Source organism: Ceratina calcarata, unplaced genomic scaffold (assembly GCF_001652005.2).
Source record: "Ceratina calcarata isolate Rehan_Ccalc_2016 unplaced genomic scaffold, ASM165200v1 scaffold48.2, whole genome shotgun sequence".
NCBI lineage: Eukaryota > Metazoa > Arthropoda > Insecta > Hymenoptera > Apidae > Ceratina > Ceratina calcarata.
Window position 1 is genome coordinate 1,063,537 of NW_017172225.1, and position 18,925 is coordinate 1,082,461.

At 48.1% G+C, this 18,925-nt stretch overlaps 4 protein-coding genes across 7 annotated transcripts in view; 3 read left to right on the top strand and 1 right to left on the bottom strand.

Moving 5' to 3' along the window:
• The first annotated feature begins 104 nt into the window (after nt 1-104).
• Nucleotides 105-777, top strand: LOC108627682 (uncharacterized). Its single transcript, XM_026815706.1, has 3 exons — nt 105-229; nt 290-493; nt 549-777. The coding sequence occupies exons 1-3, from the start codon at nt 128-130 to the stop codon at nt 759-761; spliced, it is 519 nt and encodes a 172-aa protein (XP_026671507.1). The 5' UTR covers nt 105-127; the 3' UTR covers nt 762-777.
• A 106-nt stretch (nt 778-883) lies between these two features.
• LOC108627880 (uncharacterized) overlaps nt 884-18,925 on the bottom strand; it is a 27,332-nt gene continuing 9,290 nt past the window's right edge. The window contains exons 1-5 of one of the 4 annotated variants that reach the window (XM_018029448.2): nt 4,921-5,180; nt 3,015-3,183; nt 2,719-2,940; nt 2,393-2,539; nt 884-2,208 (exon numbers count right to left, since the gene is read on the bottom strand). In XM_018029448.2, the coding sequence (XP_017884937.1) occupies nt 1,690-2,208; nt 2,393-2,539; nt 2,719-2,940; nt 3,015-3,149 (1,023 nt within the window). In that variant the 5' untranslated portion in view covers nt 3,150-3,183; nt 4,921-5,180 and the 3' untranslated portion in view covers nt 884-1,689. The other 3 variants (XM_026815704.1, XM_018029449.2, XM_026815705.1) reach the window with 3 other exon arrangements.
• Nucleotides 5,260-10,287, top strand: LOC108627881 (uncharacterized). The gene is made up of 5 exons (XM_018029453.2): nt 5,260-7,802; nt 7,890-7,961; nt 9,520-9,642; nt 9,720-9,821; nt 9,887-10,287. The coding sequence occupies exons 2-5, from the start codon at nt 7,890-7,892 to the stop codon at nt 9,962-9,964; spliced, it is 375 nt and encodes a 124-aa protein (XP_017884942.1). The 5' UTR covers nt 5,260-7,802; the 3' UTR covers nt 9,965-10,287.
• The window catches only part of LOC108627879 (uncharacterized protein DDB_G0284459), a 15,750-nt gene continuing 8,919 nt past the window's right edge, over nt 12,095-18,925 (top strand). The window contains exons 1-2 of the mRNA XM_018029447.2: nt 12,095-12,390; nt 18,517-18,563. Coding sequence (XP_017884936.1) covers nt 18,527-18,563 — 37 coding nt within the window. The 5' untranslated portion in view covers nt 12,095-12,390; nt 18,517-18,526. The remainder of the gene's footprint in view (nt 12,391-18,516; nt 18,564-18,925) is intronic.

Here is an 18,925-nt window from a genome sequence, read left to right on the forward strand (position 1 = left end):
ACCGAGAATCGGCCATTCATACAATATTCAAGATCTTTACGCGCACGTCGCTATATAACACCCTTCTACGGGTCGAATCATCAGTTCTCTCAGGATCTCCGAAGACAAAACTCGAAACCCGAGTATCATGTCGCGACAAGCTCATCTATTCATTTTATTAGTTGCCATCGCGATCGTCTATGGGCTGCCTCAGCAGCAAAGGGCTAAGAGGCCCGTCGTGGAATTGAGGGTTCGTTAACGCGCACTACACGAAGAGAAGACCGTATTTTCATAAAAGAAACATTTTCAGAACAAGACGGCCGGTTTGACGCTTCCAGACAACGCGACTTTGATCAGGGAGAACATCGTGGACAGTTTCTCCTGCCAGGAAAGAATTTATGGATACTACGCGGACATGGAGAACGACTGCCAGATTTTCCACGTCTGCATGCCGCAGGCTAGGGGCTCCATCCGGTGGAGCTTCATCTGTCCCGCCGAGACCGTGTTCAATCAGGTGAGTCGTCCATCAGATCGATTCTTTCTTCGTTTCTAACGACGAGACGGTGCAGGCTACGTTCGTTTGCACGAAAACGGAGAACTCTATACCGTGCGAAGAATCGGAGAAATTTTACGACCTGAACGAGGCTATCGGAAAGGAAATTGAAGAGGAGAGCGAAATGGAACAGTCGACGAAGGAATCGGACGTGGAACCGATCTCCAGCAGACCTCCGAGCAGGACGTCTAGGATTTCGAACCGGAGGAGATCGGCGAGGAATCAGTGATCTTCTGTGAACGATCGTGTGTGTGGACTCTAAGAAATAATATTATTTAATGTACGAATATTTAACGAATTGTATCAGTGTTACCTGCGTTGCGAAAACTGTAAGTCGGATCAGAAGTGTAATAAAGGAAAGATAGAATTTATTATACACGTTACCGATACAATTGTTCTTAATACTGCTAATTTTTAAGTATCGACAGGAGTTACACAAATGTCCCGTGCCTAGAACAGAAATATGAGGGTGCAGCGAGCTAATTTAACAAACCTAACTACTAAACGAAGTAATCGTTACGGTGCTGAGGAAGCTTGATCGTTTATTTACATGATTGATATGTGTCGATATTGGTTCGGTGACTTAACGATAAGTCGACAATAAATTAAGTGACTAATTCTCTACGTTCAGGGGGAAGTATGGAGATAAAAAAAACACACACGTACACATGCAAAGCGGCTAGAAATAAATCCAATCTCTTTTTAAAATTCTGTTGATATGAAATTGCATGAGTCGCCGAAATTCGGTCTTCGGCTCCTCGTCTATTCGGTATCTTTGGACAACTAGCCATTGTATCGTGGATAGGCGAATCCTATTCCCTCGATTCCGATAAAATAACGATAACCAACTTTCTCGCTCACACAAACTTAAATTCACTTCAGGAGAGAAGATAGAATTGACTCCACTGGTCTTCCATCGTGCCGAAGACAACGGTTATAAAAAAAATAGGGTTTACTATTCGTATCGTCTTAAATCTACAGCTATTATATTAATCTTCGACTGTACCCTGTATCGTCCTTGCACACTACGTAATCCGCCCATGAGATCCTCAGGTTTAACGAACAACAGGTAAATTTAAACGGTAAATCTCGGGCGAACCCGAGATTTTTCCGGAACCGGGACCCGGTGGCTTGGGACTCGTTACACCGCTTATGCGTCAGGCCTCGGAATCAGTAGCTAAATCGGCTTCGATCTCCTCGGGGCTCCTGAGATCTATCGCGAATCTGTTTTTCGCGGCTTTCCCGGCCATCTCGGCCATCTTGTCCTGAGCCTTCACGGTCCTCGAATAAATTTCAAAAGCCGTGGCCAAGGCGTAAGTCAGCTGCCTCGCGTGATGCTTCGACTCGCACACGAAGCCGTGGCATTCGAAGGGCGAAACCCTCCGGAAGTTCTCCGTTTCCCTTACGACGATCATGGAGAACACCCGGGTGTAGATGAGATCTTGCACGCCGTACGAGATCGTTTCGATCGCATACATCCTGGCGAAGTTCGGGTCCTGCTTTTTCTTCTCGACGGGCAGCAGGACCACGCCTTCCTGGGAGACGACCAGCTTGATGAGAGGCAGCATCGTGTTGGTCGGTAAGGCCTTCGCCGCAGCCACCATGTTATCGACCGGCCTCCTCGTGTGCTTGATGCCCCAGAGGCCCCTGGCATCATGAGAGCCGAGATATTTCACCTGAAACAGGGGTCCCCCTTCAGTTTCTCCCACGCGGCCAGGTAATAATTAAGCCTAAGTTGGGACCTTGGGCCGACGTAACGCTCCGGAAGAGTACAGGCAAGTGCAAAAGGATCGGCTGGATCGAGGATTGAAAAGAGGAGGAACTTCGAACGGAGGATCGAAGCTTTAAACATCGATGTACCTGAAACACTTGAGGGAGATCAGTGGAACCTTCGAAGACGTTGTTGTCGATGGTCAGACGAGACAATTTTGACACAAGGTCCTTCTTTTTCTCACTGGCAGGCGTTGGACTCTTCTCTTTCTTCATCTCTTCGACCTCTTGTTTCTTCTATGGAAAAAAGATTTAACGTGAAGGACGTTTAATCTTCCTGTTCACCGGTCAATTGGATTTTATCGTCGGACAATAATCGCGAATTAGATCAATCAGGAGTTTTCAAAAATCGACTTTTTTATCGAGTTTCTTGAAATTGCTTCTTATCTCGACGGAAGACGACTTAACGTACTCACGTCGGTATCGTCGACTCTGATGACCCTCTGGGTTTGCCCGGGCTTCACTTTCAGGTGATACTCGACCACGTTCGGTATGTTCGGCGGGTTAGAAGCGACTGAGGAAGCCGGAGAGGACGAAGAGGCGGTCGGTGCCCGTCCAGGGACGGCGTTTCCGGCATCGCTCGCCCCGGATAACGGCGCTGTCGTCACCGTCGATCTATCACTACCATCGACCCTCTCCTGACAAATTCAAACAGATTCTCTCTCACCCCGATCGCAAATCGAGTTTTTTTTATTTCTAAATACGACGGCACCTTGCTCCCCGAATTATCTTTGCCCGGCGAAGAATCATCACCTCTCCCCGTGTCTTTAGAACCGTTTACGTCGTTGTCAACGTTCCTCAGAACATTGTCTGCCCTTTTTGTAAAACCGAAGTCCTCGTTGTCCATCGCGATTCCTATTCTAGATCTCCTGAATCGACACCTGTTTCGTCAAAGAACAACAGTCTTCAAATGAAAACTCCTTCGACCGGTTTTAAGACGATTTCTGATCGACGAACAGTCGGGGTGGAATCACCCCCTGGCGAAGTTATTATAGACATTACGAAACGCGTTCAAGCGAGAAATGAAAAACGTTCTCAAGGCCTCGAACCGGAAACCAGCTGTCGCGCGGCACGTGTTGCACCTTGCGCTCCGTTCCTCGTTCGCGTGTTCGCAAATAAATACGGAGAGAACTCGCGAACGCGGCCGTGCACCAGCTTCCCGCGTAACGAACTCGGGCTCGGTTTCACCTGCTCTATTTGGGTTTTTGTTCGCGGTCACAGATTTAATCGAACGAAACGGATGCTCCGCCGCGTGAGCGCGATCCCAATCGGGGAAACACGGACGGGGGGGGGGGCAGCGACGAAGACAGGAAATGAGTCAGGTGACCCGACGGTCAGGTGAAAAGGGACTCGTTAACGTATGTATTCCGTCTGCTGGTCAGGTGCGTTGTTCGAGCGCACCGTTTCGAAAACGCGCGCCGGTTAGACGCGTAGAAATTCAAGAACGAAGGTCGGACCCAGCCAACCGAGACGGAACGACATTCGTGAAATTTTACTCTTCCCGCGAAACCCGATAACGCGCTTTCCATTGATAAAAATGGATGAATCGCTGAAAACGATACCTACTCCCTGCACATAAAATATTTCATAGACTTTATGAACTGCGATTTATGATTAGATTTACGACTTTACGAGACGAAGTCATTTCTCGACACCGCGTACGTGTCGTACACCTGTGGTCCAATTGCACCCGCGTACGACGGTCGTTAGCACGCGTGTCCACCGGGTGTGCCGCTCTCGAGGAACTCGTCCGACCGGCCGGTATGCGAGGTATGCGCCGCGCGCGAATTTATTGAATAATTACGGAACGTCTATGCAAAGAGAAGAGAGAGTGTATTAACGGTATCGTTTCTGAACGAAATCGAGCTACGCCGGGCAGAGTCGCCCGATCGTTATTACGGTTTTCCGAGATTGCCGTTATGCCGAACTTCGCGAATCCGAGTCGAAGAAAATATGCGAACGTCGACGACGACGGAAGGTCGTTGGTCGAAGCGCTCGAGAACGAGACCGTATTCCCTTTTCGTTTCGAGCTCACGGGAGGGTAACCGCGACAGCGGAAGTGTCTGACCGGAAGCTATTATACCCGTGTCACGAACCGACTGCAACGGCTCCGCGTCGCCGTTGGAATTCGAACCGCGCCGTTTACTCTCGTTAAATCGCAACGATCTTCGCTCCCTTCGCTTTAATTACCTGCTAACCGATACTGCGTATCAATTAACGAATACACACGTTCGGGACAGAACAGACGGAGTAACGACTCGATCCTCAGTTCCCTCGCACATTTTCTCACGATTCAACCGATACCGAACACGCGGAAGCGAACACAACGCGATCTTCCTATGTTCAAAAAAACAGTATTACGACGGACGGTGAATCGCAGGTTTAAAAATGTCGAGAGTCGTTATTATCTCTGGCAAACACTGTAATGATAACGGAGATTAGTGATCTTGATAAACGATTACTTCGTTCGACGAACGGCTTCGTCATCGGCCAATTGATAGAAACAGTAAACATATTTCATGCACAATATGCGTTTCGACTTATCGAGCGATCCAGGAGATACGCTCAATTGAAACGAACTAATTATTGGACTAATACGAATACCAGAGATCTGTTACCTCGACGATTCTCGCACGATCTACCATTGACATCGCTGGAGAGACACGTTTCACTGAACTGAGGTTCCCTCGGAACACGGCCGAGGATCTCGATTCATGGATCGTGGCGATCCGCGCTCGATCGACCGCGAAACCGTTCTGAGGATGGGATCGGATGATCTAGGATCCGCGACACGCAGTACTATGCACTCTGTCGCGTGTGTACGCGCGACTGAAAATCTGGGACAGCCACGGCTCGGCTTCGACTCGCTCCGACTGATAAAACGCGACGCGACGCGAGCCGCAAACGTAAGCCTCCCGTGCCACGACGACGACGCGCACCGCTAAGTGCAAACGTTTATCTCCCTGATAAACCGACCCATGAGACTTTTAATAATTTTTCCAGATTCTACGGCGTACAAGATATAGAATCAATCTGTGACTCACAATGAAACTGATGTTCAATAATTGCATTGTGTAATATCGGAATAATACAGATTGGAGATACCGGTTTATCAACGATCGACACGATTTGCCCGTTTTTCGATAAAACGTTTGTTAAATGTGTAAATCACAGTGTGACTGGTAAGAAGGATTCGAATCGATTTACGACTTACATTATTAAAACTGATATTCAATAATTGCATTGTTTGATATCGGAACGCCTGACGATGAGATCAGAGATAGCGGTCCGTCGACGACGATTGATTGCCCGTTTTTTGATAAAACGTTTGGGAACGGTCACGGTGTAAATGGTAAGAAGGATTCGTTCTAATTGATGTTACATAGTTTACGTAACTGTGGATAGAATAAAATCCGGCGAAGGCGTTACGTAAAGAAGATAGGGAAACTTCGATTGTGTGCACGCGCACGGATATAGTAGATGCGGATAAAAATCGAGATATCAATTAAAATAATTGGCGAATCGGCGGACGTGGAAAAGGAGCCGATAAGGGTATTTGCAATTGGAAAATGCGCGATGCTGTCACCGTTTCACAGGATTTTCAGTAGATCTGCAGGATTGCTCAAAGGCTCGGTGAGACGATTCAGCTGATGTATTATTAAATATTTAATCGGGAACGAACAGTGGTTGGAACGTGAGAAAGACTTTCGTGGCAGGCTTTTGTCGACGACAGGAAAGATGCTCGGAAGTCGGCTAGTTATGAAATTGCGAAAGCTTATGGCGGCTGAAGCGTGTGAAGATTCGGCGAGTCTAGGTAAAACCATATCTGACGAAAGTGTCCATTAAAACGAATGGTCTCCTTCTGATCGCCTTCCTGAAGGAGAGAAGACGAGAGAGAAAGAGAGGACGTTCGTCCATTCTCTTCGCAATAACGCATAACAACACCCGCGCTTTTACACCGTAACATTCGAAACGGGGACATTATGATACACCGCACGATAAGCTCTGCATACGTACGTACATGTTCGAAACTTCGATCGAACCTCGCATCCCGATACCCGTTAACCAGTGGGAGGCCGCAGTTTTCCTAATAACGAATCTCTCGCGACGCGAGTCCTCCTCTCTGTCAACGAAATTTCCTCTCGAGGTCGAGAAAGACCTTCCCACGAATCGTTGCGCAGATCTCGCAATCCAATTTCTATTATAATTAAATCGTTTGAGACACAAAAGAAACTTGGTTATTTCTGAGCGTGGCATTAAGAAACCGGGCGACGGATAAAAATGTTGAGAGGTGACCGCGTGAGGAGGTTCGTTATCTAATTCACGGCACGAAGTAAACGCGACGGCTAATTCCATGGAATTTACATGTCAATCTGGAAGAGCCCGCGGCCAGCAATTAGGCCAACGTTAATTGGCACGAAACGCGCCTCAAAGATTAAGGGGCTGCCTGAGAGCAAGACGAAACAAACAACATGCATGCAAATGAACGATCTGATCGTGCGATTTCCTCCGCTCCTATCGATTTCGATCGGAAGGACTTCCCGTTTCCCGAGACGATCTCCTCCTCTGTTTCGCTGAGCGACGTTCAGCGGTTTCAAAACTATTGCCACACTGCTTTCTTTATTAAATGTATCCCTGCGTCGATTATTCTCACTCTGTGCACAAAAGAATACGATTCCTGTTCGAATCCCACGAGAAGTGCCGTAATCTGATCGATCGGATCGAGCGTCTTCCCGAGGAAGAAGAGGAAAGGAAAATAGACAAAGTACAATTAATCGGACGGAATCTGTGAAAGGAATATTCTAACCGACACACAGTTAACCGAAACCTTCGGATGGAACAGGATGTTGCCTCGAAATAGCCAAAGTTTCCACTTGGTCCTTGTAACGCGATCGTTTTCACGGTTGTAAAAGCACAGACGTTGTGCAAAGTACATTTGATATTCCTGATGAGGAAACAACGGGAGCACTGGGTCAACCGAGATGCCGCTCCGATTAAATTAATACGAAGTAAGGGTAGGGTGGCTCTGTCGGTAGAACGAAATAAAGAGAATTCGTGGGGGACAGAAATCACGACCCCGCGAATGGACGCGGAGCCGTTACGTTTTCACGGGTGTAAGAACGCGACGCGGGGATATTGCGTAAGAGAGGAATCTGCAGGAGCGTGGTGGATCCCGCCCCCTACCTCCCCGGGATCTTCTCTTTCCCCGGTGTTCGTCTCCGCCAGGTGTGGGAGCCCCGGGAAAGAGGGGCTCTCAAGAAACTTCCCCCCCTTTTGTTTCTGGCCGATCTCTAAACCCATATATATACCACCACCGCGTGGTCGCATCCATCGAGAAAGAAACTTCGCCCGTAACACCGTGGAGAACCGAAAAACTCGCACGCGAGCAGGTCCAGGTAGGTGGTGAGTGCGTTCTGTGCCAAGATACAAAAATCATCCTGAGAATAAATGAACACCACGCGGAAGGATACTGCGGATTAAACCGATCTTTCACGAAAAGGTAAGAAGAGAAAAATTCACGAGGCTCTGATCTCCGAAAAATCTTTACGGCTTTTGCCAAAGCTGTGATCTCGTTTGGTTCTTTTAGATGATTTCGCGGTACCAAATTTTCTGCGCACTCCTGCTGTTCAGTGCGATTTTGCTGTACCAAGCGATGGCGGTAAGTGTCGCGAATTCTATTTATTCAAAGACCAATTTTAACTGCTGCGTCGATTATCGTCCCTTTTGCGAAACCAGAGCCAAATTAAGCCGTGAAATTATTATATGCCGCGTTTTCCCACGTGCAACAATGACAGAGGGAGGTCGGTATCTCCTCGCGTCATCTTCTCCTGGTGACTGCGTTAAGTAATTCATTAATTAACCCATGTGCGTATTGCGCGAACCCTCACGCTTAGCCAGGCAAAGTCGCGCGGTGGCTCACGGGTTTCCGCGTTTTCCCTCGATTGTGTCACGTCCATCAGTGCAAATTGCGCAATCGAAGAATATAAAGGGGATTCACGGGAATCAGAAGCTCGCGGGTACGTTCGCGCGAGACGCTTTTCGAAAAATTATTTTTAGAAATACAAGTAGGATCGACGTTATTGCGTATGAACGCATCTGCAAGCACCGAGCCGCGGCAATCTACATATGTACATTTCCACCGGAAGCGGTGATCGAATCGAAACGGAAGGGGACCGAATTTTCAATGCCGCCGCGCCGGTCAGAGAGAAATGATTAATTAATCTCGTCGATCGTTATCCGGTTAACATTCACGGTACGCGACTCTTTCTTAATACTCTTCGACGAAACCGTTCTCCGACGTCCATATATCGTGAACAGAAAATAGAGAAGACACGAATGAAAGAAATAATATCGGTTCCCGAAGTGAATAAACGATCTCCGAGGAAAACGCCGACGCACCCTCCTTGCCAGGCATTGGAATCGGTCGACGCGGGCGGCGTCGCGTCCAGCGGATGGGGGCAACGTTTTGCGGTCGCGCGCGTTCAAGTAGTGGACGGCTGATCGAATACAAAGGCACGGAGATGCGCATCCGTTCGCGGGAAACAATGTAACCCGTCTTCCGGTCAGAGAATCGCCGCCGCGGACACACGCACTGGACTGGCTCCGATCCGCCAGTGTCGCAACGACTCTATCTTTTTTCCTCCTCATCTCGACCTACGGCGAAGAAGATTCGGCCGCGAGATACCCTTTTCGATTCTGTCTACGGATCGTTGACTCCCTGATCTCTGATTCATGCGCCAAACTCGTTGAATTCGTTCAACGTTTCGCCGAGAACGCGTTCGTGTCAACCCCGTTCCGAGCGATATTGGGGCGCCGAACGATTCATCAACGAACGAGGTTTACATCGCGATAAGCCACGGAAAGGAAACGCGATTTACGCGTGCATCCTCGCTCGGTCCACGTTCCATTGTGAACGATGATACATGACGAAAGCCCGACGATTTCGACAGAGTGGCTCGCGATGCAAATAACGCTTTTCATAATTGCCACTTTCGCGTGTTTCCCCCTTTGTATTCCGCGGTGTAATTAGCGCGGCGACTTACTTCAATTGAAATAACCAGCAGCGACTCGATTATCCTATGTACGAATATACACGCGGTAATCCACTTTCCGAGCGGAGGTTTCACATCTCGTTACAATTTGTAGCCTCGCGGTAATTAACGTTAATTAAACTGCTCGCGCGTTTACCAACAACGTCGTTCTGACACAAATTTCAGCAAGTGGACGGTTACACGCCTGGCGTGGACTACCCGATCTACGACTCGGTGCCTTTCGGTCTCACGTTTACCTGCGGCGGCAAGTTACCTGGTTACTACGCCGATCCTGAAGCCAGATGTCAGGCAAGTTCAAGTTACGAACGTTCATCCTTGTAAAAAAAAAAAAGAAAGAAAGGAGAAGGACTCGAATGATTTTTTAGGTCTGGCACTGGTGTCTGCCAAACGGGCGCATGTTCAGCTTCCTCTGTCCAAACGGCACCGTCTTCAGCCAATCGGCGCGCGTCTGTGATTGGTGGTTCAAGGTAAAATTGATGGTCCCCATCGACTTGGGACTCATGGCTAAATCATCGATTCGATTTTGTCTCAGGTGGACTGCAACGACTCGCCGCGACTGTACGGCATCAACGACGACCTGTACAGAGACGTAAACGGGAACAAGATCTAATCGCTGGCCGTAACGTTTAAGCGCCCGTGTCAAGTGTACGATCTCTTCGGTAGAGACGAGATTAACTATCTTTTTAATAGAACCGTGATCAAGTCCAACGAGTCGTGAGTTCCTAGCTTGCCGGCGGTGAAACGCGAAAGAGACAGAGCGCCATGGTATTCTCGGACGCTGAACAAACGAAAGGCCGCGAGCCCAGCGGCCGAACACACCCCCGCCGAGACACCCCGTTCCCATAGAATCCGTTCAAATTCTACCGCACATCCCGAGTAAACGATCCTAGCTGTTATAGACACTTGAATAAAGTATCAGATGCATTAAATCTCCTCCGGTGACCGGTCACGTCTTACTTTGATCGACGTTCATCCTAGCGAAAAGAAGCGTGGACGAACGGAGAGAGGAAACGACGATTTCTTGGCATGCTCGGACGATAGAAAGCGAATTCTCTCTCTCTCTGTTCTCGTTCAAACGTCGATACACTTTTCCGTATCAAATCCATTTTGCATGCGAGCCTCGTGGCTTGTTTCTATCGACGAAAACCGTGGAACTCAGCAAAAGCATCCGTCGGCGTTCATTAATAACGTCTTCGGGCGTAATCGCCGTGCCCAGAAAAATTCCGATTGTGTTACGCAAAGAGAAATAGAAATTCGATGCGGTCGCTTACGAAACTGTGATTTCCGGCCGGGCAAGGCCAAAGTCACAGCTAGGCGTCGGTATTTTCGACGTTGCATCAACGATCGATCGAGGAGAAAGACGCGTCCTCGCTACCAGGTTCCGCAATGACAAAATTACCTAACGATCGAGACGCTCCCATGATCATCGCGGAAGCTCGACGCGTCGCGGAGGAGGATTATGAAAATTTGCATGCCACGAACAGATTCAACACACGCCGCGGCTACGTGATATTTGCGATGGCAAATACCACGCGTGTACGCCTCGTTCGGAAATTCTCGACGATCCCCGTTTACGGGCAGAACGGGCGAGGTAAGTATCAGGATTTATACCCGTTCTTAATCGGGAGTCAGTGGCTCGATTGAATTTTACGAGACCTCCGACCGGGGAACCAGATGGAAACCCTTGGAACGTGAAAAAAGGGAGACTGGACACGGGAGCCTTGAGCAGAAAAAAAGGAAGGACTCGCCGTCCTCAGGGGAAGCAATGAACTTGGAAGAGCCGGCCGATCTCGCGGTGGACCGCAATTTATTTCCAAGATCCTGTTTCGCTTCGAGAAAGAACGAACGTCCTATTGTACGTCGACGAGTCTTCCAACGTTCAATAAAAAGAATAAAGATACAATAATACGCTCTCACTGTTCATTTTACCTCGCTTTAATCGAGAAATACCTGATCGCGTCAATTGCATGCCACTCGATCCCATAAAAATCGCTTAGAATACTCTCTTCGGCGTCGAACGACTGCGACCCTGAACGTAATTTATTGAAAAGTCGACTCCGACGAAGTACTTTTTCATTCATCACATGCCGATTACGAAATCGGAAAGTGCGCACGGGAAACCGAACTTCCTATTTCTAAAGAAACCTACGAATGTGATTCTCGATGCGCGATAAATTCGCGAAGTTCCTACGTTTTTGTCACGAAGTTCGATTCTACGGTTTTTGTTCTCGTCCTGCTCGTTTCACTTTCACTCGGATTTATTAAAAAATGATGGGTTCGGTCTCGAGAAGATCAGAATTCCCTGAAGGGGTCGCGAGACCTTTGCGAGTCGGGACTACCCTTTGTGTGGGACGCTTCGAGAAAGGGAAAGACGCATTGTCCAAGGAGATGGCCTTCCGACTCGATACACGAGTTTGAAAGGTGTCGCAGCGGTTGTTAATCCCTTACCATCGATTCGCTCCAAGACACATTATTTGATATCCTTTAAACGAAATCGCTTCAAACGTGGCGCGGGATTTAAATAAATCAGAAAGGGGGCAGGTAACGATGGAACAGAATTGATCACCATTGACTCTGTACACCGATTCCACTCTCAGGTGGCGACGCAGGTGGGAGGCTTTCGCCCGGTCGGGGCCCGATTTTTCAAGGGGATCTACGCCAATGCGGGGGCCGCCTATGCCCGTCCAAGTCCCCCTCCTCGACCTTATCCTCGGTCGTAGAAAGCTCGACCAGACGACGCTGGCCGGAGCACAACGCTCCTGCTGCTGACTTTTCCACTTCCATCGCACAGTCTTCTGGTCGGACCGGACACGGTCTCGCCCTCGACTCGCTGAGACACTACGATTTTACCCGGTGATCGCGAACAATTCGCACGAGTTTCTCGACGAAATAACGCGTGTAACGTCGCACGGCAGAGAAGCAATCGCGAGGTGCAGGTGTGACAGAGAATAACAAACAATTTTTTGGTGCGCGTCTCGATGTGAGGACGGTGCTTTCATGAGGGATTAACGAAGAAACGACGGAGCCGAGAGACAGGTCTGTGCCTTGCTTCTGAGCCGATCTAAATAACGTCGATGCGTCGATCGGATCGGGTAACAAAGAGAAATTAGAAAAGAACGTAAACGGTAACGCGACGTCGATCGTTCTAGACGGAGGGTTTGCGAGATGAACGCGGCGAAAGTTTGTACGCGGACGCGAACACGGTCTCTGAAATGAAATTCGGATTACCCAAGGAGTAATCACTGTGTTTTATTCGGGCGGGTAACAGAGGCAGTCGTCGGGCCTCTGCCCGCGGCCAGAACGTCACCGTTTTCTTGCGACAATCCCTCCACGTGCCTCCGTTTACCTCGCGGCCAGTAAAACCGCTCGAGAGAACTCACTCCGCCCGATATAGTCGAAATAAGAAAAGATCGGTAGCGTAACGCAACGCTCTGGTATTTAGACGCGCGAAATTTTCGTAACAGGAGAAAACCATACGGTACTCTCTCGCCTTTACGATAGTCTTTCACGCGGAACAAGAAAAAAAAAATGCATGTATATTGCCCTATGCGAATGCGAATGGCACGCGTAGAGCGCGGAGGATAAAAGGAGGCAGGACTTTCGCCGGCCATCGCGTCCTCTCCTCCGTTTTTACACCTTGCGACGACAACGAGAGCGAACTGGTTCTATCGAATTTACCGCGGAGCTCGACTTTCCATTTCTCCTTTTTCCCTTCGACGAAAGAGGAAAAAAAAGAGGAGAACCACCTACACCCACCTCGGAGGTCGTTCGACGAGGTGAAAGGAAAAAAATATGTAATTACCGGTGTATACTCGCCGATTTTCGATCAACAGTTGCTGATCTACTAACGCGAGTACGAAGTTCCGTTCCAGCCGCACGTGTTAGATAAAATGCGCGCACGCGATCAAGGAAATTCCGTTCGAAACTCATTTTCCCCGAGCCGGTTTTAGAATATATTTTCACGCCGCGTTCCGCCCGATAACGAATAAAACGAAGTTCCAGGCATCGAGATCGCTGGGAGATTTGAACGTCCTTCCGTTCTCACGGATCGGATCGTTCGAATTCTATCGTAAAACGAATTTATTACCTCCACCGTTTACGTCAGAGCGCGGCGCGCAACGTTCTCAACGAGTCGCACGACTTGCAACACTCCACCGTCTAACATTGTATGCAGTAATAGTCGTGGATTCTATCTCGCTCGCGAGTTCTGTTACCGTTGTTACGGTATACTTATTTATTGGACTTCTACAATGAAAATTGTATCCTGTCTCGAAGCGATTACACGAAGGATCACGCTGTTTGTTGCGTCAATGCATTTATGAACACCACGAGTCTTCGCACGAAACCGAGAGTTGCAACGATTTTCATGCGCTTCGTTGAGAACTCATTTCGAGCATTTGATTACGACGTATCTCGTTTATTTTTCCGTCGGCGTATAACGGGAGAAAGCAGACCGCGGCCGGACGACAACGACGACGCGGCTCGGTTCTCGTGTCGTAACGCGGCATTCGTGCTCGCAACTTCAATATTGTTTATTGAAAAAGATCCGATCAATCGGTCGACGCAGCGGGTACGCGCGAAAGCGTCCGCGAATTGCGCAACCACCTGCCCGACTCGCTCGGCGATTTATAAGTAGGCCTCTATAATTATTACTGTCGGTCCATTTCTTATTTTCAGTGGATTTTGCTTGCCATTTGGTTCAGCTATTTCGCTCGAGCGTCGCGTTCAGCCGCGGCCTACCAATTAATCGTAAATACCAAATGCGAGCCAGTCAAGGTTTCCGGCTAAGGAAGAGAGATCCGAACGAACGATTTCGTGGTCCCGCGTGTAATTAGGCCGACGATAGGCGTGTCCTCGGCGAATTAAATTCACTTTCAACGCGTGCACTTTGGATCGGTCGCCGGAATCCGTCGATCGAAAGTGAACGTGGACACGTTAGAATGCAATAAGGAGGAAGAACGAACGCGCGACGGAGAACGAGCGAGCTGCTCGAGGCACTGTCGAGGTTACGGAAAACTACGAGATCGATCCACGAAACTTTGTTCTACTTTTCTTTACGTACAGAGAGTACTATGTACTGAACTACAGATTTTTATGCATCGGTTCAGTTTCGAACGTAGTCTACTAATGATCAATTTATCTCCCGATATGAATTGCCTGATCCGATCGGACGAGCATAACTGCATCGCAAGTAGGTAATTGGACGTTTCATCACGCGGCGAGTTCGTGTTTCCCGATGTTTGATCTCCATTACCTAAAGGTTAATCGCGTTTCCATTGACCGAAGGGCCTCGCCTCCGCGGTCTCCCGAGATCGTGAAACCCCTTTCGCGACGAGTTTCTCAGAAAATGAATATCACCTCGGCTACGGTTAATCAACCATCATCGACTCTCCAATGATGCACCGCACTCGACGGTTTCTCTGTCGTATGAGACGTTTCGAAATCATCTTTTACTCGAACAATATCTCGGACTTCGGACAGATCGACGGACATTAATAAATACTATTAAAACGCTATGTAGGATGAAAGAGAGAATTCTCTTTAAAATTTGACCATCGCTTTCGAAATGGGACAAAGTGTGTCACAGACACGCGTGATGATGCTTCAAATCGAATTCCGAACGATACATGAAAGTCGACGTGATTCAGAAACCTATGACTACGACGAACTCGGCGAGAGCAAACAATTTTACCCAGCGACGGTCCGACGACTCCCCGGTCTCGATGTAATTTATACAGCCAGCTGTAATTTACGGAGCAATTGGTAGGAAGCTACCGTGGCACATCTCCCGTCTCGTTATGCTACCTTGACGATCCTTGCGGAGCAGAGAAAATAGTCGTAGCTCGTTCACGACACATTAATTACGCTAATTACACGAGCCAACCTCTTTCTAGAGGAGGAACTTCCTGGACGAAGATCTGATTCCGGCTTCCAACTGTGTCTCCACGATGATAAAAATTACTTCCGAGACCGACTCGGTTGCGAATGAAATTTAACGGCGAAAATCGAGGAACAGCGAATTTCTGTCGGCGTTACCGTTGCATTTGAGAGAAAACTCGGGGTAGCTAGCTTGCACAATGCTCGGTAAAACGGCATTTAACGCTCGAATAGATTTTATTCGCCTCGACGCGAGTGAAACTATTTATCCTGAAGCCGGTTCTCACCGTGCGCCAGAGACCGTTCGTCGGCTATCGAATCGTAGAAAAATTTCGGATTTATCAGTCGAAACAGAAACTCGCGTCGTCGATTCCTGGTTGAACGAACTCAGAAGTCACCGGCGACGATCGATAACGGTTACCAATGAACAAGACGGCATCGCGGTTACGTAATTTGCCCGCTTTTACCTCGAGTAAGATCGATTATGCGATCCTCCGGAGTCGTATCCACGGGTGTTCTCGACGATCGTCAATTATAAGCGCTCATTGTAAGAAGGGGATTTCGAAATTCTAACGGGTGAAATCGGTTTCGCCGGGATCTCTCGTTTTCCGGTGTGAACCACCGAGATGGATCGGGCTGACGCGAGGTTTCGCGTGTCAACCGATCCGGACAATTCTGGCACCTTGACACGAAAAAGCAGCGAGCATTAAGTGCGCGCCTCGACTCGATTTTCTCGTCTCTTATGCGGGGGCAGCATACGCGATTATCGGGACCATCCCCTGACGGAATCCATCTCTATCTGAAAAATCGATTAGCCGCGGTAAAAGCGGCGACCCATTTTCTGAACACGCGAAATTTGCGTGAATCCGCGTTACCCTGATTCCCGGCGATTACGCCAACAGCTGTTTGCAATAGTCGCGTTCCATATTCTCCTACGTAGCATATCGAGCGTTCACGTTCACCTGCACAATCGAACACTTTCTACATACAAAGTAGCCATTCTTCTAACTGAACGATGAGAAGGAAAGCCACACCGAGGCGCGGCCTGCCGAGACACCACCTCCGGCAATCATTCGAAACTCGTAGCTTTTAATTGAAAGACAAGCGTTTGAAGCGAGTCCGACCGCAAACGTCTGGATCCACTGCGCGCACAACCCTATTAAAACGTACTGTCCGTCCACGAAGCCTAGAAATGTTCCTTAAACTCGATTCCTCGCACACCTTGACCTCGTACAATCGACGCCAATAAAGTTACAAAATAAGCGTAGAAAGTAAAAGGGCGTTAAAAACGGTAGCGGTGGGACGTCCGATCGCGACGGAGTCGACAGGCCGGCTGACCACTGCCCGACTTTTTCTACTGCGCAATCATCCGCGATTCGCGTTTCCTGTGAACGACGGACGAAATTACCGAACAGCCGATTCCCACGTTCTGTTTTTAACCGCGAATACACAAGATCGATCGATAAGATATATCGCGTACAATACGATTTTATCAGGTTGCGTTGAATGAATTTATTCATGTGTTATTGGTTTCATAACGAAACCGATGGCCAGTGGACAATCTCTGCGAATTGCTGCTGCTGCTGCAATTCTCGCAAATTGTTATCTAACGTTATCTCGGATTCCTCGTTGCAGTTCTTCGAGAAGGCAACGCGCATAGGTAGTGCGAACACGAGGAAATGAAAGCAACATCGTAGGTATACGGGTTTCGAAGGCTATCGAGTTCTCTGACCACACCTTTCAGATTTGAAAAATTGCGAATGTCTTAACGAGATAAACAGCGTAGTCCTGTTACGCGATAGAGAAACGAAAACAGCGAATTCCCCGAGTTCCGAGAGCGTTCTACGTCGGATTCCGCGAGAGGGATCGTTTCCGAGTAAAACACCGGTTATGCGGATCGTTTAAGAAATTGAATCAATCGGGCATCGAACTGGCCGTGCCAGCCGATGCTTCCGGTGACCTTTAGCGGGATGACCGTTACCTGTGTCGTAACGAAACGTAATTTACCGTAAGCCAACGTTGCGAATCTCGCGTTCAGACTCGACGTGATACAAAGTAATCTCCACTATCTTGGAGAAAACAGATTTGCAACGATCGTAGCTACGCTATTTGGCAAAAGTTTACGGCTCAAGCCACTGATTCGACTGTGATAACATATTCCGTAAAAATGAATCAAAAAATTATATTATGTAAGTAAGCAATGTTTTTCAGCTTTCACCGAACTAACGTACAAGTTCGTACTTTTGGCTGATGGAGTGGCCACTCGCCGGAGGGTGTCTAGAAATTTCTACGATTACATCTAGTCGACGCGGGACGTTTTAGAAACGTCCAGGAAATAGAGACGCGTTAAAGAGTATCGCGTAATCGCGTCTCCCGAACAACGGGGCTCTGAATTTCCCATGCAGCGAACCCTGAGAACCGCGATGGCCACAGTTGTGACACGGGCAAGGAAAGCGATACGTAGATACGTATGTACGTACGGCGAAACTTGTGTAACTCGCGAACGCGATTCTCTCCTCGAGAGCAGCGATCCTTCTGTAGTTTTTCCTGCCGCTTTTACAGCGCGATAACGATCTGTCTGCGAACTGGAGCGCGATAGAGCGCTTAATTAATGCGAAAATATGTTACGAATAACGAGAGTGGTCTACATTTTTTCGCCGGAAAACCGAACGGGATTAGAAAATGTAAAAATTCATTGAGCGTCTCGCGGTCTCCCATGAAAATTGACGACCTCTGACCGATTACGCAACTACTTTCACCGAATTTTAAAGTACCGTTCTCGGGTGCAACGGTAAATCGTCGAAGGACGCATAGGCCAAACTTTTTGCCGTCGATCTGTGCAAGGTCGCGTTTCGAAAAACTGCTACCACTCGCGCGAGGGGCTATACCGGGTGATACGTCGAGGGCCTCTCTCTTTGCTCAAGTAATTAATAGAAGCAGCGTACCGCACGGTGACGACAAAGTCACACCCGGTATTACGTGATTGTACATTTATATAACACCTACATTATCCTTGCATTATATGGTTAGCAGTGGTGACAGCACAGAGAAAGTTCCTAACCGTTCCCATATGCTCGAGCGACTGTACCGGTCTACGCTCAACGCCTCGATTATGCTTCGTACAACTCAATATCGTATTTACACCGTCTTTTAGCGCGCGCTTATTAATTCTTTAACGAGAGTTCGACCAAACGCGAAAGGAACCTATAGTGAAAAAATGTTAAAATCGTCGATCAGGTTTAAACCCTGCATATAACTGATCAAGAAAATGTTTGCTTGTTACAGTAGCTACAACATGCGGGAGAAAAGGTGGCTTCTGCTCGCTCTGTACGGTGAGTAAAATCACTGAGGAAAGATTACTAAAGACTAGCAGCCTTGTGGGACTTCGTGCCGCACGAAAAAAATTGGAAATTTTTACGCCCTTTAGAATAAATTCCCACCGAAATGAGAAATAGACAATAAGACACTCGTCACTGCTGAACACTTGATACAAGAAAGATTTTATACAATTTCCTTCTAACTCCAGTCATTAAGACGGCTGATTCGGTGGAGGAACGACTGGATTTTGTCAGTACCAATAAAATGCTGATTAATCGTACTTAACTCATTAAATATCGAAATTAGAAGAAAAATTCATAGAATCTTTCTTGTATAAAACGTCAGAGCCTACAACTTTTGTACAAAAATTTTTTCG